Genomic DNA, 25000 nt, shown 5'->3' with positions numbered 1-25000 from the left:
GGACGGACAGAACATCAATTTAAAAGAAAAAAATATTGACTTTGACAAGTGCATTACAATTTACAGTACATGTAAAAGAAAACGTATGTGTATCCCACAAATAAAAGGAGACTGATATTGAAGGGGACATAAAAAAAAGGCCTTAAGGCCTAGGCAGTCAAATGCCAGTCCATCTGCTACTACTACTACTACTACTACTACTACTAGGACAATTCTTTCCATGAATATTGGTTCATCTGCTCTCACATCAATACATTTTCATTGTTTGTGGTGAATGAGATGCGACCCATGACGATGTATTTTCTGTACATTAGACATGGGATTATGGGTTCATCAGCACAGTCAGCAATGACACTCACTTATGATTGGATTGAGACATTTTTACACAAAATTAATACCAGCAGCCAGGTTGGTGAGTAAAAAAAAACAAACAAAAAAAACCCACACACACCCCCACCCCCCAAAAAAACAACAACAGTTGTTTAGAGCTGTCACTAGTGTCAGCTATTCCAGTTTGGCATACCTTGTTACATTTATCTTGATTTTTTATGCATCATTAATGTTAAGTTTAAATCTTTGTACTTTTTAAGATAAAATGTATTTTGTTTCTTTGAAAAATAATAAATGGATTGAGTATTTTATATAAATACTCACAGTTACAAAGAAAAGCTAAGGTGCAAAAATTGTGGAGTGATTACTTTAACGTCACTTCCACTATCACAAAAAAAAAAGAGAAAAGGGGGGAAATAAGACATGCACAAAAAATAAGGTGCAAAAATGGTTTGTGTGAAAATAAACTACGTGTCCTTTCTATGAATGATGAACAAATAAAAAAAAGATTGAACAACAGTATAGAATAATTTACTATCCAGCCAGAATTTTCGTGATTGTCAAGTAAAGTATATTAAATGATACTACTATTACTAGATAAGCATGAACATTTCAGTTAGTGCACTTCATAAAATAAGTAGACTTTGTTGAGGTTTTTTTTAACACGTGTGATGTGACATAGCAGATCATGATTCAAAACTGAATATTTGCATCTAGCATATATGATGATGATGATGATGATGATGATGATAACAACTGGACATTTATTTGTGCTTTCCTCATTGCACAAAGTGCTTTTCAATCCACACACACACGCGTACAAAACACACTCACTGACTCAGGCCTCAACTCACAATCATGCACAATAAACATGTGTGCATACAAACTTGTACATACAATACAAACATACACACATACATACATGTATACATAGATAGATACATGCATACATATACATACGTATACATACATGTATACATACATACGTATACATACATACATACATACATACATATACATGCACCCATCCATATATACATACATTTGACGCACACACAATACAGCATTACAAATGTACCTACACAATCAGTAAACTACTTTCATGTATGAGAGAGGGTCTACAGGAAATGCTGCTGGAAGAAGAAAGTCTTGAGGTTAGATTTAAAGGAAGGCAGTGGAGGGCTGTGATGGACGTGGTGAGGCAACGAGTTCCATATTTGAATAGCGGATGATGAAAAGGCTCAGCCACTGTGCTGTTCTCTTTTGTATTTTGGGAAGCGGGAGGTGCTATCATCGGCAGCAGAGTGAAGAGAGCAGGAGGGTGATATTCATATTAGATATGAAAGATGTCAGAGAGGAATCGGGATGCAGTTTCAAATATGACATGGTTGGTAGCAGAGATAGGCGGCTTTGTATTTGATTCTTTGCTTTATGGGTGACCAGTGCAACTCTTTTAGAAGGGGCGTGCAGTGTGTGGATCTTTTTGCGTTATAAATCAGTTTGGCAGCAGTGTTTTGTACCTGCTGTAGTGGTCTCAGGAGTGTTTGCTGACAACTGATAAGAAGTAGAAAAAATATATATACACACACACAATATTGCAAAGGTTGAACTTTCTCAGTACAAAATCCAGGGTACCCAGGATGCTTTATATATATAATTATTTGTTTTTCCACTGACTCAGTAACTGAATTGAGGATATTTTCTTATGATCAGTTCTGAAATTTTCAGTCTCACTCTTAGACTTTGTCATTTTTTTGTTTATATATTCATCTGTGTCTGTGATTAAAATTTTGCCCAGAAATTGTAAGTGGGGTGTAGTTCTAACTGTCATTAAGATCAGGTGCTAAAGTCTCTGATCTGTAGGCATAGCAGTCTTATACCAGCTGAGTGGCATAGAAAGTTGTCTGATGCGCCATGGTGTAAACAGCAGTTGTAAGAAAGATTAAATGAGTTTCACATGTTGGGTTTGAAAAGAAAATATCCTGAAGTACATTGAACACTTAGTCTTGTGATGCCCATGGAGAATTAAGGGCTTATTGTATTTCCTTTAATGATTGATAGGTTCTGTCATGTCCTATTGTCAAGATCAAATTGCTTTGATCATAGATTATGTTACATCAGTAAACATTATTGTGGGGGAAAAACTGCAAACGTATTTTAGGTTTTAGAAGTAAAATGAAATAAGAAAGATTACTATATCAACATTCTTTTTTCTGAGCATATTATTGAAAGCAAAAGCAAATCAAAAGAAAGAAAAAAGTGTCATTGAATTCATGCAACTTGCAAGTGATTCAGCTTTAAATTTTGGTTTGGTGTCATATACTGTACCATGTCAAACTGATGCAAACTAGGCCTATTGGTTTGCTCTGCTTGGCCAAATTTCGCGCGGCTAACAGTGAAAAGACGGGCCCACCCGCTCTCAGCCAATCAAACGCCTCTAAAAACTATAAGCGCTTAATCATTCCGTGTAAGTATATTTAACACCAAACATGGAGTATAATACAAACTCCTCCTATCAGTTCAGTGAAAGGAGAAGGTGTAGCACATTCAGTTGTGTAATGTGTGGAAGAATATGTATTACAATAATTTTTACATAGAATTAATGAATATTATGTCATTGTTGTGTTTGTTTCAGGTGAAGATTGCATCCAACTTTATTCTCCATGCTCCTCCAGGAGAATTCAATGAAGTCTTCACTGGTAAGTCAGGGTGGGATGGCTCAGTATAAATAACTGAAGAAAAATGTGTCTCTTGAGAAAAAAACAACTTTAGTTGTGAATCTTGAGAAAAAAAAACAACTTTAGTTGTGATGCTTCCAGTTATGGAGGCTGCCTTTTTGGACAATGTTATGATGTCACATGTCACAAGTTTGGAGACTCACTTTTGCATTTGGGTGACTTGTGCAAAGTCTGTGGTGAAATGGATTCAAGTTTAGATCATATAATTTTGAAACTGAGTTGCAGAAGAAGAATGAAAATACGCTGCTGAAATGTCAACAACAGAGACAGATCAAAGTTGTGAGTGTGATGTGAAAACTGCATGTTTGCCAACTCTGTTGTGTCAGTATGGCAATAGAAAGCATGTGTTGCAGAGACAATGATTTGACTAACTCATCTTTTGAAAATGATGAAAGTGATGGGCCAGCAGTTTGAATTGTTTTCCATAGCTGGTCTTAACCAGGCAGTACCAGAAGCTGGTTTTGTGGCACAGTTGATGCAACATAACAATTGACCTCTTCCTGTTTTCTTTCCAGATAGCGAAGCCCAATATGGTGGTGCTCTGTGTTGTGCCAGGCTGACACGAGTGATAATTTAAATCAATATAATTGCTTTAATGTGCAGATATGTTCAGTTCAAATTTTGATGCATGGGTTTATAGTAATTAGTATATTTTCCCATTTCCCAGGTTTTCAGAGCATGATCATATTTCACTATGTGTCCATTTTTATACCCTTTCACCGCCATGGTCGCATTTCGGCACCAGCTAGGTAAAGCACCCATGTCAATGAAATGCAACCAGATGATGGGTCTTTTGTGCATTAACCTAATGCTCTTAATTTTCAGTGGTAGGATTGGCCATTTTTTTCTACACATCACAGGGGAATCCCCAGCTATTCTTAGACACCATCTTTTCTGTGGTTCCTGCACAAGGTTCTAAACTGACTGGCGATGAAAGGGTTAAGAGTCATGCATAGTACAATTAGTAGTAAAATAGTAGTAATTAACAAAATTTATTGAAGCACTCCAGTAATGTCTTTACATATTTAAAATCAGTGCTGACAGTTTAGTATTATGACTGCAGTTTAACTCTTCAATGATTCCAAAGGTTTGGAGTTTTCATTTCTTGGTTTGAGCTGGAGACTGAGGTCAGCAGAGTTCAGACAGCTGTGGGAAATTGCAGGAAAAGACTTCAGAATAAATTTGGCACTCAGAAATCTCTTTTTTTTTTTCTTTTTTTTCTTTTTCTTTTTTTTAAGAATTAATGAATTACATAATTTTTTAGCCCTGTGTATGGGAATTCCAGAGTATACAACTTTCGTTTTTACAAGGATGATGAAAATGTGTCCACAAAGAACAGTCTGCTCCACTGCTTTGTAATCTAAGTATTGTCAGGCGAAAAAATGTTGAGAGGAGTGAAGGCTTTGATTCTCATCTATCTGTGAAAATTGCTTCGTTTCACTGGCACGTTTCTTCATTCGTGTCCTTCCAGATGTAAGGATACTCTTAGATGATGACAATCTCCTGAGAGAACAAGCTTCAGGGTGAGTACTGCATTAATTTTTGTTGGGTGTAGAAATTTGCATGATGAAGTAAGTGTTAAATGACCTTTAATGGTTTTTTTTTTGTTTTTTTTTTTCAGTCAGACAGGCTGATTCATGTAGTGTTATTTTCTGTAAGGTCTTAAGCTTGGTGAACTGAACTATTTAAACTTTGTTTTAAACTTTAATTCAGGAAGTTTGTTTTGGGGGCTTGTATTTTGATATAGTTTTGATGATCAGACATGCTTGTTATGCCACATAATGTAGATCTAGATCAGCCTTTTTAATTTCCAGTGTTTTCATATGGCTTTCCACTTTAGAATTAGATTGTAGCACTTCACACAAAAGCAATTTTGGAAATCTTTTTTTTTTTGTTTGTTTGTTTTTGGGTTTTTTGGGTTTTTTTTGTATATTAACTCTTTCCGGACGAAGGAATGCTCACGCATTCCTACACAAAACGTATTCGGTTTCGGACGAAGGAATGGAATAGCATTCTCCGAAAGTAAAATTCCATCATGCGCTGTACACATGATTTTGTGATCAGCCAAGCAGAGTGCGCTATTCTGGGTCACTCCACAATCGAACAGTATGATTGGTTAGTCTGGGATGTGTGGCCTGTCTCGCACACATGCTGACAAAGTCACTGACCGGTCGTCTGCTCGCGTGCCAGCCTGTTAGCAAAGCGGCCTCTTCTCAGAATGTTGTGAAGCGAACAAAGCAGTGACGGCAATGTTTTAGGGTTGCCGAAGTACTTGAAATGCTACAAACTGAAGGGTCGGACATTGAAGAGGTGGATGATGACAAAGAAGAAAGCGAATTTAATGCAGAAAGCGAGCATGGGTATGGTGATTCGGGGTGAAAAATTGGCAGTATTTTCTACATATGGCAAAACTGTAAAAATAAGATGAGAAATTTTATTTTTTTTATATGTAATAGCTCAACACGTAATAAACCAGTTCTGAAAGTTTCATTTTCTTACACAGTATTTTGTATTTTTTGTAATTTTTTTTCCAAACCCTTACAAATGGGCTGTCTGTGGGGAAAAGCAAGGGAGAAAACTTGTCGTCCTGAGTGAGTTAACAATTGAATTACTGAAATTTTATAATGAGTCAATGACATAGTGTAAATTGTGTAGATTGATTGAAATCTTATGTGTTGAAACATGTCGTTTTCCGTCAGTCTTAGCCACATTAGGTTCACATTTCATTGATATTTAAACATCTGGTAGGTGTACCTTTGTATGCGTCTGATTTTAAACAATTCCCCTCTTTACCAAGACTGTACTGTTCAGTTAACTTCATTAACAAAATGCCTAGGCTGACATATATAGAAAGATCCCTATTATGATAAACTTTTTATGCAAGATGTCTGCAAATGACGGCATGTTCAAATACAAATTTCGGTGTGATCTGTATCTGTCATGATAGTCAGTTCAGTACCCTCTTCAAAATATTTATATGCAAAAAGCACTTGCAAGGTGTACACACACACCCCTTCCCCCCAGCCCTGTCCCCCCCACACATGCACAAACCACATGAATAATTACGAGTCACACTGTGTGTAAATCTGTGGTGTTTAGAGGGTTAGATGAAATTATGTCTCTGCAACTGCAGCAGTTTCTTCTGTGCTGTTGTATAAATGGTGCTGACTGATGTTGACCTTTCAGAGCCTTTGCCCAGTACAACAGGGACCAATTCACTCCATGCAAGGTGGAAGGTGCTGAGCTTCAGGTGAGTTTAAAAAGATGTAATTTGTAAAGATTGTTTATTTGCTTATAAGAATATGATTTATCAACGTTCATTTGCTTACAGGTGCAGATCGTTACCTTTATGTGTGTTTGTTTAGTGTGTATATGGCTGGAATTGTCATAATCGTGTGAATGAAGTCCACATTGAGTAATGGTTCTCTTGTAAAAGTTTGTAGGCAACTGGCTGATATATGTAGCTGTGTTTGTTGTGTGAATTATGATATGACTCATGGTAAAACTCATGGTGTGATTTTTTCTGTGAGAGAGAGGGAGAGAGATTCAGATTCAGATGTTTTATTCATAAAGGCCATGGCCCCTTAGAATGGGGTACAGAGAGAGATCCTTTCCTGTCCTTTTTCTCTTTTTACATATCTTAACCCCTAGGCTGCCTATACGATGAGATAACTCATCATTGCAAGCATGTATGCTTCACTGCCACAATGATGAGATAACTCATCATCGAAATATTCTGACTTTTCCCTGATCTGCATCAAGTTCGTTGACAAAAATACTGGTAGTTTTTGCTTGGGAAATCTTTCTAGATTCTATTCATAGCTAGAAACCCCACTACATCATGAGGCAGTCCTTTATTTGAACGTTTTGGTTGCGTTACTGCCACAGTGTTTGCCTGGCTCTTTCCTTGCTCGCTCAACAAAATGTCAAACACTGTGCTCAAGACATGCAATCGTGTGTACTAAATCAACCAAGATTGCTTTCTTTAGCTGATACTCAGAAAGAATTGAGGCATAAATCAAAGAAGACAGTGATGAACTTTTATCAGACGATTTGATAGAAAATAACGGGAGCAATGAAGAGACTGGCCAAGATATTACTATCAGTGAGTGATATTGGCTGTAGAGCTGTAGCAGACGACAGAAAGTGATCAAATTATTAGCAGGACACACTGTGAGCCATATTCTTGGCACTTGGCTAACATGGTCTGATGAGAACCCGTTAAAGTGACCATGTGAGAGGGGTGAAGAGGATGGGGGGATGGAGACCGAGGGGGTGTGGCCTCACATCCATGTTATCACTTGGAGTAGTCACAATGCATTGCATATCTCTCTTTTTTATATATATTTTGGTTGTTCTAGTATAAATTTGTGAGTACAGGTATTATCCATTTGTCCAGAAAATATGATATTTTAGTGCAAATTACCTGAATAATGTTTGTAATGAACAAGTTGAAAATGTGACAAAATACAAAACACTGATTTCAAAACAACAGTATGTCACTGAAAATACATATAATTGGAAAACATCATGTGTTTTGTATTCTTTATTCAGTTACCTTTCAGAAAATATATACTTTTATGGGTCTTTCTCCAATAACAAAGAGCACAAAATTTTTTGAAAATATATACCCTGATTTTGTGGAAAAAACCCTGGCAAATCGATCACTTGAGTCTCATTTCCCTGGCAGCGAAAGGGTTAAAAGCTTTATGATGTGGCTCAGTTCTTTAGGATTTATAGTAACGACTGATTTGCACAGAGAGTTGATGGGACTGAGGGAGATTAAATTTCTGTGTTATTTTAGGGATGTATACTGTTTTTTGTGTGTTCACATCAGTCCCAACATGCATTTTTTTCTTTCTCCTCACCCTCTTCTCCCCTGCACACACCCATCCCTTTCACCCCTTTCCAGGGTTTTTGTATAGAAATGAATAAAAATTTTGGTTTTTGAAATCTGTGTGGCATGCTTTGAAGGCAAGTGTAAATTATGCATAATGGGTTTGTGGTGGTGAGCGGTGCTGACACTAGTGAACAGACAAATGTTTTGGCAAAGTGTGATTGTAGTGAATGAGAACTTGGTGTGAAAGGGCTGTCTGAGTGAGTGGAGCTTGACAGTGGTGATTGGGCTGGACAAAAGGTGGATTGGAAGCGGCATGGACTGTTTTTGTGTGCTTCCAGGTTTTAATCACAGAGCATGGGGACCAAGGCTCAGGGAGGTTCCTTGATCCCAGAACCAAACAAACCTTCAGGTTGGCTCTTAAGTGTGATGTGTTTTGTTGTATTTTTTTTGTTGAGTTAAAATTGTGCTGTTCTAATAAATGTGCTAAAGTAAAATTGGTACATGGGATTTAAGAAATAAAAACAAGTATCATGCCTGTGCTGTAACTTAAGCATTTTTTTAAAATTGTGTGTGTGTGTGTGTGTGTGTGTGTGTGTGTGCATAAGTTTGTATATATATTTATATGTGCACACAAATGCAGTGGTACGTTTATGAGATGACTGAACACTCAGCTCAAACACAGGGCCTCAGAATTTCATTTCTGTTAGCATTGCCATAAGTTACTGGAATGATGTCTTTTACCAGTTTCCATCTTTCCACAGATATGTAGGTATGGTAATGTTACATATATATCAGTGTCCATCTTTCACCCAGGTTTCCCACCTTCCTTAGATATGCACAGGGTTTGCAGGGAGTCATGGAAGTTTTGAAAAGTCTTGGAAAGATGAGAGAACCATTTCCAAGGCTGGAAAAGTCTTGGGGAAAATATGTTTTTCCATCAGGGTCTGGAAAAAGTCTTGGAACTTCAATAAAACCATTGACCAGCACCATTTAACAAGTAGCTTGATGCATTTAAAAAAAAAAAAAAAAAAAGAAGAAGAAGAAAGAAACGGAAAAGAAAAAAAATAATGAAAAATGTATCGATGCTGGGATATCTGCCGATCTCTTTTGTCAGTGGTGCTGGCAGACGACGTTTTTGATACTGTTTGTCTGAGTGTTTGGCATGGAAGATGTTCACTCTGGCCTGGAAAATGTATGGAAAGTTGTTTGGTCACATCTGTGGAAACCCTTTATGCAGGAATGGTAGTGTTTAAATATATATCATTGCCTGTCTTTCATCCAGGTATGACCATTTACGGAAGGAGGCTAGTGATTACTCACCGGCGGATGTGGACAAGAGGGCCGAGCCGTGGCGAGCAGAGGTGGAGGCAGCAATGACCAGCTATGTGCAGAACCACTACCCCCACGGGGTTGCCACCGTGTACGGCAACACTGCTGACGGCAACATCACTCTCATCGCCTGCATTGAGAGTCACCAGTTCCAACCCAGGAACTTCTGGTGAGGATAGAACATGTTTAGTTGGTGGTTGTTGTTTTTTTTGTCTGTGAGGGTAGGTAATCCTCCTGGATGTGTTTTGTTTCTGCATTTTTTTTCTTCCTTCACTATTGTCTTGACTTTTCTGCTTTCCTGGTCCATTTCTTTTTTTTCCAGGAAGCCTTGACACTTTTTGCTCTTTTCTGCAGTCCATGATATACTGTGTGCAGTTTTGCTCTTGCATTTATGTAGTGCTATTGTAAACTTAATAATAATAATAATAGTTTTTCTTTGGCGCGATATCCAGCACCAGTGCTGCTCAAAGCGCCTTACATCATCCAGTTGACCATAAACATGCCTTAAAAAAACACATCAGCCACTATCTGACAATATGAATGAAAAAGCACACTTAAGAGATGAATCAGATTATAAAAGAGATGAAGTAAATAAGGCTTAGATTAAAACAAAATGCATTTCATAGAACACACACACACACACACACACACACACACACACACACACACACATATATATATATATATATATATATATATATATATATATATATATATATATATATATATATAGATGTCCCTCCCTTACAGACACACACACACATACTCGCACACACACACACACACACACACACACACTGACATTAAATATCAACTACACTGAAAACAAAATTAAGATATTTCTTATTTTCTAACATAGAATTCTGTTCGGACATACTAACATGCCTACACACACACGCGTGCCAGAGCACTTGGGAATGGGCATCTGTCCATTTACTGTTACATGCTTATTTGGCCATTGTATGCATTGTTTGGCTTTGAATTTTATTTATTTATTTGTTTATTTTTTTGACTCACTTGTGTAAACAAAGTGAGTCTGTGTTATGACCAGGTGTATTTGTTGTTGTTGTTATTTGTTATTCATTTTTTAACCTTAATCTTTATAATTATCAAATGCAGTGATTTTGAAGGCCTTGCCTCTCTTGTTATGACCTTTTATAATCTGGGGATCATAAAGTAAGCAGAAGAGCTGATGTCTTCAGCACAACCGCCTCTTATTTGCCTTATAGAGCTTAAGGGTTAAAATATGTCATAAACTGTGTTGTCTTGCAGGTGTTTGTTTTTTTTTTTCAGATGTGACAGGGTTTTGTGTATAACGCAGTTAAATTTTTTGGGCAGTGCTGACTTATCCCTATGTGGTTGGCTGGACAATATAAGCAACAATGTCAATGTGAAATGTGAAAATCAATTTTCAGTCCCCATGTGTGCGGATATGGAGGTGTTGTTTATGTACAGTTAACACTTGCAACCTGTATGTGTTCAGGAATGGACGATGGAGATCCCAGTGGTCTGTTACTTTCTCGGAGTCCGGCGGCTCAGCTGAAGTGACAGGACTACTGAAGGTGCAGGTAGGTGTTTTTAATTGTGGGTTGTGGTTTTTTTCCCCTCAGCTCAAATTCTAACTCTCACTTGCCAAAGATCGAAATGGAAGTACACACAAGCTAATCAACTCTCCAGAAATTTTAGCATGTGTGCACAAACACGCTTGCACACACTCAGTCATACACACACTCGCATACACACATACACACACACATGCTCATCTCCATGCATGCACACACACACACACACACATTCCACACTCCATACCTCACGCTCAAACTACAGTACACTCTCTCTCTCTCTCTCTCTCTCTCTCTCTCTCTCTCTCTCTGTCTCTCTCTGTCTCTCTCTCTCTCCCACATGTGCACACACACGTTTGTGACATGGATGTGAATTTGATATATACATATTCAGAACAGAAAAAGTAGCAAAGGTAAAACTGCCATAACCTTGTGGTGTGAAACAAGGTGTGGCAGGATTGTTGGCTGGTTTGAAGAAAGTAGTGTAACAAACTCTGCCAGAGACCATTTTCTTTACCTCATTGGGTGAATGGGCATCTCATTCTTGTCCTGTTTGTCTTAGATGTACCACATAAAATGAAATGTATTTTAAGAATTAATGTCCTCATATCTTGTGTGAAGGATAATTTGTTTCTGGTGACTTGGAACAAGTAGCACAGCTATCCCTGTGTCACATATATTTATTTTAGGTAAATATAAATTACATTGCCGTGAGAGGTGAGGAACAGGGAGAGAAGATGGCAAGAACTGGTTGCCAGGGTATTGGTGGTGCCCTTATGGTCCGAGACTATGGGTTGGAAGAAGAAAGATGTTATCCTGTGATGATTTGTGGTGTTTCTGAAACAGAGTTTTTATGGACTTCACTTTCTCTGTTCTCATCTTGAAGTAAATGCCATTACTTCCCCCCCCCCTAGTTTATTTTGATATTGATGTTCATTCAGTTGTGTTGATGGTTTCCAGGTTCACTACTATGAGGATGGGAATGTGCAGTTAGTCAGTTCTAAAGAAATCAAGGAGAACTTGAAAGTAACGGTGAGTAACTGCTCTCTGTGGGAGTGGTCATGTACGTTTGTAAGAGTGTGTCTGTGTTTGTGTTGTGTGTATGTTGTTTTGTGTGTGTGTGTGTGTGTTTGTATGTGAGATAGAATGCATGTGTTTGTGAGAGTGTATCTGTTCGTTCTGTTGTGTTCCTTCGCATTATTTTAATCTCTTCTTTTGATTCACATACAGCTGTAAATTCATCTGGAGAGCGTGCTATGTTTCATTTTGATAATTGTTGTTTTTGTTGTTGTTATCATTATTAAGTAAAACTTTCACAAGATTATTGCAGGTATTACTGTTTTAGATATGCTTGATGTATATGCCTCTGTTCAGAGAAAATCAGAATTCTGTTGTTGTTGTTTTTTTTTGTTTTTTTTTGTTGTTGTTGTTGTTGTTGCATTTTTCCTTATGGATTTTGCTTTGTCTTGTGATTGCAGAAAGAGGAACCAACGGCAAAGGCTTTTGTGAAGTTAGTGACAGATGCTGAGAGTGAATACCAGGTGGGAAAAATGTTGGTTTGCACTTGTGTGTGTGTGTGTGTGTGTGTGTGTGTGTGTGTGTGTATTTGGTGTTTCCATTGGTTTTAATGAAATTTGGAAAAAAAAGAATTTTATCACTTTAGTTTTGTTGTTATATTTTGCTCATGGCAAGCATGTGAAAGCTAAAACCACAGTCACTTATTGTGTTATGGTTTTCAGTCTTTAGAAGGAATGGAAAGAGAGGAGAGAGAGAGAGAGAGAGAGAGAGAAAAGCCAGTCAAAAAATGCAGTGAAACAAAAGCTTTCAGACTGCTATTTTCACCCAATCTTCCAAGTGAGCATGGATGGGTAGGTTTGGTTTTCAGCATTCTAATTGAGGATATAATTATATGTGGTCTTTGCCTTGAAGCTCTTTGCTTCATTCTTTCACAGAAAAATGGGGACTGATATGCTTATTGAACATTTGCTGGTCATGTGTTTGTGTGTATGCGGTTGTGTTTGTGTGTACACACGCTTTTTTTCGTGCATGGTGTACTTGATGAATGTATGTTTATGTTATGCATATCTTTTTTTATTGTAAATGCCACAAGCTCCCGGCTTGGGAGGTGTGAACGTCAGTCTGCATTATAAGTAAAATTGTTATTACTATTATTATTATCATCTTATTTCTGTCCTTTTCAGAGAGCTTTGTCAGAAAACTACCAGACGATGTCCGACACGACCTTCAAGGCCTTGCGCCGGCAGCTGCCCGTCACTCGCACCAAGATCGACTGGAACAAGATATTGGGCTACAAGATAGGCGGGGAGCTGAAGAACTGACGCCCGTTCTCGCTCTCTCTCTCTTCTCTCTGCACTCTCCTCCTCCTGCTCTCTGGTCTTGCCAAGCTCACCAGTACGTTTTAGCGTTTATAGACTGAAGTTTTGCATCTGAAGTTGGTTTTGGGGAGGGGTGGGGAGGGACGAACCCTCCACCCCTGTGTCTCCCTGACGCTCCAGAGGGCGAGGGGATGGCAGGACTGTTGTTGGTTGTAGGCTGGCTTGGCCTGATCCACAGAGCTGGGACACTGGTGTTTTGGTTTTTGTTTTGTTGTGGGATTAGTAGACTTTTAAAGAGCTGCTTACTGTGCAGCAGCAGCAGCAATTTAAAGGTGTTTTTTTTTTTTTTTTTTTCAGTTCAGGTACCTTGTTGGGTGGGTGGGGATAGTGGGTGAGGGGAAGCGGATGACAAGGTGTAGATAGTAGGGTGGAGGAGGTGGTGGTGGAGAGGCCTGTTTTTTTGTTTTTTGTTTTTGTTGGATTTTTTTTTTCTTGAATCAGCATCAGTCATGTCCATGGGGGCAGACTTGATTGATGGTAGTCCATGGCATGTTGTTTTCCATTCCTTCAGTGCTTGATTTTAATTTGTGTCATTGTTTTTGGGTTTTTTTTTTAATGTTTTCAGGTTGGTTTTTTTTTTGTTTTTTTTTCATATTCTTTTTTTTATTTATGATGAGTAGGGTTTAGTTTGAAATTCTTAGATAATTGAAGATGGATTATGCTCTTTGATGAAGTGGGTGGTGAAATAATACAAATAAATAACTGGTTTCTGGCTCTGTGGTCTCAGTCCAGGGGAAGGAAGAACTTCCGTTATCCGTTATTTATGTGTGGTAGGAGCAGGGGGTTAGGGGCGTGGGGGTGGAGAGAAGTAACAACTGGTGTTCAGAACAAAAGAAAAACAAAAACAAAAAAAAAAAAAAAGAAAGAGAGAAGCAGAGTTGACTTTTTTCTTTTCATTTTTTTAAACCACCCAACCACTTTGGAATTATTACTTTTACCTTCTTTTGCCATGTACCCTTTTTCATTCACTTGGTTCCATAAACTGGTTTTTACAGATCATGTACAAATTATCAAAGGTAACCCATCAGTGTTTTTTTTCTTACCTTTTTTTTTATTTTTTTTTTTTTTATTTTTTTAAATTTTGTTTGTTTGTTTATCCTTCTTTCCTTGGTTTTATTGTATTTATTGTTACAGTGTGTACAATTGTTTCATGCACTGTTTTGACTGAGGAGTGTGAGAGATTTGAAGTTCCAAGGCAACATGCAGCCTTTAAACCTGAGGAGCAAGCCAAGCTAGTACTTGTATATGTGTTATGTATGCAATCAGCGCTCTTTGCTTCGATCATTTACCCAGTTCAGTTTTATTAATGATTAAAGGAATAAAAGAAATCAACCTAACATTGATCATGCTGGTCTTAATGTGTGTCTATGTGTGTTTCTGTGCGTGTGTGTATTGTGTTTTTCTGTGTGACTCTGTGTGTGTGTGTATGGGTGTGTCATCATCAAGTAGTCAACTGTAAAAGTGTGGTGTCACATTGTTGACACCCTGATTGTTACTGACAAGTAAGCTTGTCAGAGAAGTGGTTTTGCCTGAGATTAAGATTTGAAATTACAGGTCAGAATGTCAATCACCAATCGTTGTTTGGACGTCACCCTTTTGAATTTTCCTTCTTTTTTTTTTCTTTTTTTTTATATTTTGTTCAGCATGATATGTGCGCAAAAAGTTGGAAGTGCTGTTAAAAGTTATGCAGTGCTGATCTCATTCCAGCAAGACTAGGCAGTCAAAAAGCAGTTTGAAGGGAGAGGGTCGTTCTTGTTTTACATAAGTCAAGTGGAATAGGGAGGAAGAGACAAAAGTTAGATACCTTTAGATATGTAAAGTTAAGTCAGCTGCTGGAAATCTTTCCTTTTTAAATTTTTTTTTTTTTTAATTTATTTGTTTTTTGCATCAGTAAGTTCCTGAAGACCAGAGTAATCATACTCTATGAATATTTTGAAATGAATATTGTTTTTCTCTTGAATCTAGCAAATGGACAAAACTTTCTCGGAAGCAAAGGTATCCCTTCTTGCCACTACCCCATCATCTTCAGATGGGAAAAGTAATAACACCATCATTCTTAATCCACCCTTGCCTTTTTGTTATTCACTTTGTGTACATTGTATCGGCGAAAGCTCAAATGACAGGGGTTGGGTTTGGAGGCATATATTTTTCTGTTTGTGTAAGACACCTTGGCAGAAGCTGTGACCTGAAACTGAATCTGAAAGATTAAAAGAAAGAGCAGAGTCTCCCATGAACTCTGAAGTCTTTACATGCCTCGGGAAGAAACTGGTTACCTACCCTTGACTGCCAGGTTTGATTTATAAAGATAATTTCAACAAAGCCTAGAACTGTATTTTCTTTTCTTCAACCCTTCTCTCTCGCTTGCTTTCTGTCTGTCTGTAACTGAGAACAGGCTTTGAGCTTTGGTGAAAGCAAGTTGTTTGATGCTTTTATAATTGGGGATCGGAAACCAGTGAAGTTATTTTAGGGGAGGTAGGGGGTTGTATATATATTTTTTTTATTTTATAACATAATGCAAGCAGAGAACTTTTTTTTTTTGTGTGTTTTTTTTTTCATGTGTTACGATGATGTTTTCTTATGTTACTTATATAGTTCTTCAGGGTCAGGTATTTTTCCATTTTCGGTGCATTTTCAGGTCCAATTTCATTTTCTAAGTAACAGTTTTCAAGGGTAATTCCACCCTTGTACACTTAACGCACACATGCACACACACAAAAACTTGCACAGTTATGCACTCATGTGCAAATACATGCACACACACACATGCACACACACACACACACTTGAAGAAGCAGCATGATGTTAACAAATTCGTTGTATCCTTTTGTTCCAGCTCAAGTATGAACTGAGGAAACACTAAAGATACCATCATGTCTTTTATTAATGTATTCTGAAATTATTTCTGTCATGTATTTTATTTTATTTCATGTTGTTTCATCTAAAACAAATGCCTTCAGTTAAATTAAACATCTTTGAAAGCCCCTATTTCCAGTCTGTTGTTTTGTATTTTCCACTTCTGAGTTCCTGCATTGGGCATTTCCCCATCTGTTTGCCACTTTTCTATCGATCAGAAAAAAAGGTCAAAGCCTGTTTATTTCAGCTGTAAAATTAATGACTTTTTTCACTTGTGTGTGTATGTGTGTGCGTGTGTGTGTACATGTGTGTGCGTGTGTGTGTGCGTGTGAACACATCCCTCTTCCCCTCTTCTATTCCCTATATATTCCCCATCTTGTTAGTGCTGTGTTTCACATGTGCTATGCAAAGTTGTTTTCAAAGTGTCCTGTTTGGATCCCCTCCTCCCTCTCTATCTGTCTTTCTGTCTGTCTATGTCTGTCTGTCTTCTGTGTAATCCACCCCCATCCTGTCCATGGCTAATCATTGCTGTCATCATCATCTTGTTTTCAGGTTTCACTGGATCCACACAGCTGTTTTCAAAGTGTCTTTGTCCTTTCATTCCAACTACACTATTTGTCTTTCTCTCTGCTTCTCTTTCTTCATATGGGGTTAAAGCCTTGAAATTAATCAAATATCTTTTAATCTTTATTCCTATCTCTTTTTCATTCTGTCTTAAAAAGCCTTAAATTATTGGTCAAACATCTTGTATTTTTATTTCTATCCCTCTTTCAGTCTGTCTTTTTATCTTGCACACATCTCTTTTTCTAGCACTTGTTCCCACGTATACCCTCGACACCTCTCTCTTCGCCATGCCTTATCTCTTAGTCTGTTTTTATCTATTGATTTTTTAATAAGTTTTTTTTCCATCTCATTAGGAGTCTCAATATGTCCATTCCATGTGTGTGTGTGTGTGTGTGTGTGTGTTTAGTGGTGCATTATAATGATACAGTCAAAGACTAAAGATCCATTAAAGTCCTTTCAAACAATTCAAAACATTTAAACAGACAAAAAAAATTCATGTTTGTGCACATTCTCAGTTACACACATGTACATGCGCACCAGCGCACATAAACACAAACACACACACACACACACACACACACACACACCACACACACACGCACTGAGCAGAAAGATGTAAAACTAAAGAACGCACACACTTGCATGTACACGCTGCTCAGCCTCAAATCTGAATTGATAAGTCTGTTAAATCCTTTGAGAGAAGAAGTAACCAGAAAAAAGTCTTGGGTGCTTTCGTACAGATTAGATAAGATCACATTAACTCACTAAACTAGTTGTGTTTTTGGTGGGTTTTTTTTGTTTGTTTGGGTTTTTTTTGTTTGTTTTGTTTTTTATTAGGGTGAGTGCGTGTTCCATTTTCAGGAACCCTGTTTTGTAAGACAGATACATGTAAATCATCGTCATGATCATTAACATTCTTTACATTTGTAGAAATAGACCAAACTTGTAGAAGCAGTATAAGCCTATATCATCACTGATCATCATGACATCACTGATTTCACTTTAGTTAAATGTTAGCCCCAATACATACATATATTGTTTTCTGTCTTAAAAAAAAAAAATGTGGAAGGTTTTGAAATTCTCTATATAACCAGTTTACTCACTGGTCGCCCAGTCTTTCCACTTTGCACAACAGAGACCATTTCTGATGTTCATTGGGTGTCTGAATATAGTATTTTGCTCTTCATCCTTCTGTTCAGTAAGAGAACATTCCGATCAATAATTATGGCAGTAGCTGAAATGCTGTCATCGTCGCCTCTAAAGTCGTTCATACAGAGAGAGTTAAGAAACCGGATAAGAATGGAAAATCAGTGGTCTGCTCAGTTTGTACACACACACATACACACACGCACACGCACGCACGCAAGCGCGCTTGAAATACGTACGCACGAAAGGGAGAGACAGTTTACAATACAGCATAATATAAATAATGACAATAAAACGAGACCGAAAACCCCCCTTGTACACAATGTTTAATTCAATCTTGAATGCATAACATGGCGCAGTCACACATCCAGCGTATCACAGGAAATTCACAAAAAGAAGAGACGCAATGGTACACATAATTTTTACAGCTATTTACACCCGGTTTGAAGGAACAGTCAAGGACTATCATGTCACACAGCGCTGCCATAACTTGCGAAGCATCGACTGTAATGAATTTGAAATCTTAAGCATTATTAAGGGGGTGCCGTGGCGGAACAGGACAGTGGGCGTTGTAAATCTGATCCTGTGTCCAGCAGTCATCAGGAGTTCGAAGCCCCGTTTCGGCATGGTGGTGTGTTCTTGTAAAAGGCAATTAACTCCGAATTTCCTCACTCCACCAATACCAGGTGTAAATCAGTGGTACGTTGCTTTGGTCCGGGAAAAGTTGTAAGGGTTAGAAGGACAGGATTGGTTCCTGAATTCCTATGCCAGGGCCTACCCATAGACAGTGAATATGAATTAGCTGCCCTTATGGCTCGTTAAAAAAAAAGGCTGTGGGGCGTTTAACCATCAGCATTATTGATTTCCCCAGTGCACTCTCCACCCTTACACCCACCCACCAGGTCAAACAATCAATCAATATACACATAAAAAATATTTTTAAAAAATGTGTTCGTCACATTTGTTGGAAGGCAAACAACCCCCAGCCCCACCCCCCACCCCCCAAAACGAGACAAAACAACATATAACGATAACAAAACAAAATACCTCACATCATTCTTCTTCACAAACACTGACGGACAAACGAAAGCCGAATATGTTCAGACCCATTTGCAAACACTTAGCTTTGTGATTTGATTCATTCAATGATTTTTTTATTCTTTAAAATAAGGAAAAACAAAACAAAACAAAACAAAACCCCCACTATACTCATTATTCAAAAGAAAGGAAGCAGAAAATAATCATTCATATTTCTGGGCATGGCATCACCAAATAAACGTGTAGTCATAATGCTAGGCTGTAGAATGACTTTGTCTGCATTGCAATAACTGGCATAATAGAAGGGCCGGTAATATTCGTCATCGATCGATTACACGTGATTCGATGGTGTCAAATGGCGAGAACATAAAAGCGCCGTTAGTTAATGATCCTAGGATGTGTGTGAGGTTGTGTGTGTGTGTTTGTGTGTGTGTGCGTCTGTGTGCGTGCGTGTGCAATACTTTTCATTGTATTTGTCAAAGCTCTGTATACCACTGTCCCGACAGTATGAAACAAATGAAGAAGACAATATATCATTCAACATTATTCAATGATATTTACAAAACAATTAGCGCATTCATATGCACATTGTGCAAACATAAACGCTTCTTCAAAGAAGTTCTTAGTGGTGTGTGTGCGTGCGTGTGTGCGTGCGTGTGTGTGTGTGTGTGTGTGTGTGTGTCAGTGTGTGCACGTGTTTCTGTGCCTGAGTGCGTGTGTGTAATCATAAAAACGTCATGCGTCCTCACCCGGCTGACCCCCTCCCACCCCCCCTCCTTAACTTAATTTAATTTAATTTAAACCTCTTGACTACCATAAACGTATTACGTACGTGCATAGTGACGTCACAGATGACGTCATCAGAAAAAGAGAAATAGCTCTGGAAGGCTGAAAATTCACACAGTTCATCTAGAGTGGTATATCTCCAGATCATTTTCTCAGTTTTAGGCTTATTGTTTTGGATAATGTTTTATGACCTGAAACACCACTTTCTGCTGTTTTCCGCCTTGGCACTGAAGGGGTTTTAATTAACTCAACCCAGTAAGTACCCGGAAAAGTAGCTGAGATTCTCGCTCAGGAGCGACACCGGAGCAGCTTCGGCCGGCTGCGTCTGGATGTTGCCCACCACGACCTTGACCTCTGAGCCGGCGCTCAGCCAGTAGACGAGGCTACCGGACTGCTGGCCGCCGTGGGAGGCCATCTCGCCGGCCACGAAGAGCTTCATGGCCGTCGCCCCGTTGACGGTCAGCAGAAGCTCCATGCGCAGGGGCACGGTGGTCTGCACCTCGCACACCAGGCTCAGCATGTAGAAGCCGGTCCTGGGCGCTAGGAAGGCCCCCGTGGTGGCGTTGAAGGCGCTGCCGTTGTTGAAGAGCACGTGGTCGAAGACGATGACGTCGTCCGTGCCGATGACGGTCTGCTTCTCCAGAGTGGCGAAGAAGGCGATGCGGTTGGAGGCTGGTTTGGGGTTTTTTTGGGGGGTGGGGGTGGGGTGTGGGTGTGTGGAAGAACACAAGAACGAAGAATGAAGTTAGGGATGTGTTGGTGTATTCTGACAGTTTGTTCAAATGTGGAGGCTTGTTTTCAATTAGAGAACACAGGAGATAAGGTAGACTAAAAAAAATAAAGAAAAGAAAAGAAAAAAGAACGAAATAAAATGAAAATGATAGAAAGATAGATTGGCAAATACATAGATAGATAGATAGATAGATAGACAAATAAACAATGGAATAAATGAATAGACAGATAAACAAAGAAGATTTCTTTTTCTTTCTTTTTTTTTTTTTGATAAATGATAGATATAGACAAATATACAAATAAATAAATGAATGAATATTTGAATGAACAGATACTAAACAAATAAACAAATAAATACATAATTAAATGAATAAATACATAAAAGGAATCGTGTTGTTTAAAAGCCCAGCCGACTGTGAAGGGTCTGTTTCAGGACTGAATACAATAAGGGACAAGGTGTGTGAGACTACTGAACGATACTGTATGCTTACAAGATTCCAAGGGTGCAACCTCGTTATAATAATAATAATAATAATATTTATATAGCGCTGAATCTTGTGCAGAGACAAATCTAAACGCCTTCACACCAGTCATTCACACGCATGCATAACTCTAAAACTGAAGAAACTGAAGACAAGGAAGAGGCAGGGGAGGGAGGCGATCTTGTGAAGAGGTGGGTTTTAAGGCCAGACTTGAAAGAGCTGAGTGCGGAGACCTGACGAAGCGAAAGAGGAAGTTCATTCCAAATGCAAGGTCCAGAGACAAAGAAAGAACAGCGTCCAACAGTTGGGTCGGTAATGCTTGAAAACTGAAGGCAGTGACGGCGAACCGGAAATTATGCTGCGAAGCTTTAACTCACTCAGTACGGCCAGTCCTCTCTTCTCCTCTACACAGACCCCTCGGATGTCCAGTGGGTGTCTCAATGATCCAATCTTTAGCTTCCGTCGTCAGAACTGTGGTATTCTTTGTCAACATTCACCTCTTCAGTATAAGAGCGTTCCGCTTGCAATATTTTGATGATGGTAATTGGGATGAAACGCTGTTAACGTCGTCTCTTTCGCCGTTCGTATGGAGAGAGTTAATGACACTGAAAGAACTACACAGGTCTATTGCAGGACCTACTGTTTGAGAGTCTGATGAAAATGCACATGTTCTATTTTTCATGCGACAGGAGTGTAACCACATTCACATAAACCAGGGGTCTACTTCACACAGCTATACAGGAGTGCACACTACCCATTCATACACGGCTGTACAACAGTATCAGTATCAGTAGCTCAAGGTACTGGGCGTCATTGCGTTCGGACAAATCCATATACGCTACACCCCAACTGCCAAGCAGTTGTCTGACCAGCAGCGTAACCTAACGCGCTTAGTCAGGCCTTGGGGAAAAAGAACAAAGAAAAATAAAAGAGGTAAATGAATATATATATTTAAAAAGAAAAAAGAGATAATAATAATGATAATAATAATAACAATTTAAAAAAGAAAACGAAAAGACAATAATGATAACAGATAAAAGAAATAAGCAAATAAATGTAAAATCATAAAGCCTACACACACACACACACACACACACACACACAGACACACACACACACAGAGGCTGCCACTGCTTGGCCGCAAGAAGGGTGGGAAAAGATCTCTCATGCCAGGAACGTGGCGTCTAGGGTGTTGCTCAGCCTATTATATTTGGAAAAGCCCACAGAGACTCTGTTCCGTTTTAAAGAAATCTGCGCAATGTTGGTTTGGAAATGATGCCAATCGTTCATCCAGTCGTACAGGGGAGTACTCCTCAAGATTCCAGACTAAAAGCTGCAGTCACTGAATAATGGGTCGAGACAGAATACGTTTCCAAACGAAAAGGCTCCAACCATGGAATGAATAACAGAGCTGTACATGAAATGATAATGATAACAACAACAACGACCATAATAATAATAATAATGACGACGACGATGATGATGATGATGACAAAAACAACAACAATAATGATAAAAAAAAAAAAAAAAAATTAATGACGACGACGACAACAACAACAATAATGATGATGATAATAATAATAATAACGACGACAACAACAACAATAATAATAATAATGATAACGACGACGACGACGACAACAACAGCAACAACAAATGATAACAAGAATCATAATAATAATAATAACAGAGTATACGACGCGGTTCAAGGCCATAATGGTATAGGTGCAAGAACAGCGCATTTGTCAAAATAGCACACATCAGTTCTCAAGGGGAAATTCTTCTCTTCTTGGAAGAAAATACAGTAAGGAAAAGGGAGAAATGCTTCACAGAGTAATGCAGTAAAACTGGCTCGTGGGAAATTTGCGAGGCTGCAGGAGCCAGACACGAGAAAGACACTGGACAGAATAAAGGGAGTAGACACACATTGTCTCCAGGGAAACGTGTCTTTGACGTTCGCGCGTTAAAAAAAAAAAAAAAGGAAAAGAAGAAGAAGAAAAAAAAAAAAGACTGAAAAAAATGAAGGGATAAAAAAGTAATAAAAAGAAAGTAATCTAACTCATGGGATATTTCCTTTTCGACGAGTAAAAACCCATCTCATAACTGTAAGTAGGACCAGATGGGTGGGGTTTTTTTCCCCCTCCGTTGGTATCTTGCATTTCCTATGTCAAGAGGCTATGCCAGTCTTGAATAAAAGCTAATTTGTGTTTGCACATTTCTTCTGTCTTTGCTGCTGTGTACACATGTCAGATGATAGGTATAAGGACAGGCCCGGCGCTTCCTTTTTTGAGGAAGTGACTGGGTTTGTTCCAATGTACCTTTTTTTTTTTTAATTTTAATTTTATTTACCTGTGTGCTAGCTGAATCGGTAGCGTAAGCATCACTGACTTGAAGTTGTGTACCTTGTGTAATGGAGAGAGTTACCACTCTTTACTATTTGTTAATCAGTACTTTAATAAGTAGTTTCATGTCAAATTTTATATATGATTTGCGATTTCCTCTCTGTCTTTATCTCTGCATCTATCTCATTATTATTTTTATTTTTTTCTAGAATAATATTCTTTATATCCGATCCTTGCTGTCAGTGGGAAATACACACACACACACACACACACACACACAACTCCTTCACCCCAATACAATAATTTACAAAAAATGAGCATCATCCACATTTAATGAAAGAATTTGCCAACACCTCCAAATGATTTTGTTTAAAAAAAAATGTCTTCTGTCTTGTCAGTCTCTCTGTTTCAGTCTGTCTGTCTGCCCCCCTCCCTCCCCCCCCCCTCTCTCTCTGTCTGTCTGTCTCTGTCTATCTTCTTCTGTATTCTCTCTCTCTCTCTTTCTGTGCGTGTGCGTGCGTGTGTGTGTGTGTTTACTAGATGTGTTCTTTTGTGTCGGTGTTTTTTTCTTCTTCTTTTTTCTTTGTTGTTGTTGTGCGTTTGTGCTGTTACGTCCTGCAAACACGGCAATACAAATTACATACACATGTGCATATAGTTATGTATGCCTATGTTGTTGTTTTTTTATCGTGTCCGCCGGAACGCCCAGTCTGTTCTTCCACCATTCTATGATGATTTTTTTTTCTCTCTAAATTTCTATATTTTATTTACTCTTTGTACCGAGGGCTGGATTTTTTTTCAAGAGCATGCTTAACCCACTTCACTCATAAAACAAAGTGAAAACAAAAGGGGGAAAGAAGAAGAAGAAGAAAGGGCTGACTCACACACAGAGGCGAGGTCCGCGATGACGCGGGACTGGTTGCTGTTGACGCTGGCCAGCTCGAAGACCTGAGTCTCCAGGGTTCCGATCCTGGCCCTGAGGTTCTCCACCAGCTGGTTCACTTGCTTCAGCTGGCTCTGGAGGTTGTCGTCATTTGTGGCTGTGTCACGTGGTGGTGGGGTGGTGCGGTGGTGGGTGGGTGGGTGGGAACAGAAAGAACGCGACGCGGTGACGCGACATGAGTGAGGCGACGACGCGTGATTTTGTGAATATGTGGGTGTTTTTTGTGTTGTTTTTTTTTGTGTGTGTGTAAATTATGTTCACTAAAAGTAATAACAGACAAAATGTCGTCGTCTCCGCCGTCGCCGTGGTGTACGTGTGTGTGTCAGTGAGTGTGTGTGTGTGTATAGGTGTGTGTGTGTGTGTGTGTGTGTGTGTGTGTGTGTGTGTTGTAAGCATGAGAATCACGACAAAACCTATAACTCCTACATACGAAAGACGTCACGTACGTGCGTGCTATACATAACAACAATCATTGACCACTTTACATCATACTTTCAGTCCGCACCGGATAAACACAACAAATTCATTATAATATTACATGCATAAAAGTTAACTATGACAGCACCGACAATGACATACAAATTTCAGTACATGTTGCAAAACACGACAATACTGACACATTAAGGAGTGAGTGGTAGCAGATAGGGAATGCGCGAAGAAAAGGGGAGCAAACACATGTATCCATCCACTCAACGCTCCCCTCCCCTTCCCCCCCCCCCCCCCCCAAAAAAAAAAAAAGATCGAAATAAACAAGCACCCCCTCTGCACAACCTCCAGATCCCCCTCGCGCCCCCCCAAGCCGCACCCCTCCCGCACCCACTCACCCCCCGCCCCCCTAAAAAAAAAAAAAAAAAAAAAAAAAAAAAAAAAAGGAAAAAACAAAAAGATCGAAATAAACAAGCACCCTCTCTGGTCTCTT

General features: G+C 38.8%; 2 protein-coding genes across 2 annotated transcripts in view; one reads left to right on the top strand and one right to left on the bottom strand.

Moving 5' to 3' along the window:
• The window catches only part of LOC143284672 (F-actin-capping protein subunit alpha-2-like), a 16972-nt gene extending 792 nt beyond the window's left edge, over nt 1-16180 (top strand). The window contains exons 2-10 of the mRNA XM_076591585.1: nt 2966-3029; nt 4540-4591; nt 6255-6318; nt 8247-8317; nt 9191-9406; nt 10721-10805; nt 11760-11831; nt 12278-12340; nt 13001-16180. Of these exons, the coding sequence (XP_076447700.1) occupies nt 2966-3029; nt 4540-4591; nt 6255-6318; nt 8247-8317; nt 9191-9406; nt 10721-10805; nt 11760-11831; nt 12278-12340; nt 13001-13138 (825 nt within the window). The 3' untranslated portion in view covers nt 13139-16180. The remainder of the gene's footprint in view (nt 1-2965; nt 3030-4539; nt 4592-6254; nt 6319-8246; nt 8318-9190; nt 9407-10720; nt 10806-11759; nt 11832-12277; nt 12341-13000) is intronic.
• Nucleotides 16181-19623: 3443 nt separating this feature from the next.
• The window catches only part of LOC143285103 (uncharacterized), a 15032-nt gene continuing 9655 nt past the window's right edge, over nt 19624-25000 (bottom strand). The window contains exons 4-5 of the mRNA XM_076592316.1: nt 24023-24178; nt 19624-20254 (exon numbers count right to left, since the gene is read on the bottom strand). Coding sequence (XP_076448431.1) covers nt 19830-20254; nt 24023-24178 — 581 coding nt within the window. The 3' untranslated portion in view covers nt 19624-19829. The remainder of the gene's footprint in view (nt 20255-24022; nt 24179-25000) is intronic.

Source organism: Babylonia areolata, chromosome 8 (genome assembly GCF_041734735.1).
Source record: "Babylonia areolata isolate BAREFJ2019XMU chromosome 8, ASM4173473v1, whole genome shotgun sequence".
Lineage (NCBI taxonomy): Eukaryota > Metazoa > Mollusca > Gastropoda > Neogastropoda > Buccinidae > Babylonia > Babylonia areolata.
The sequence above is the reverse complement of the archived record's forward strand: the minus strand, read 5'-3'. Positions and strand labels throughout refer to the sequence as shown.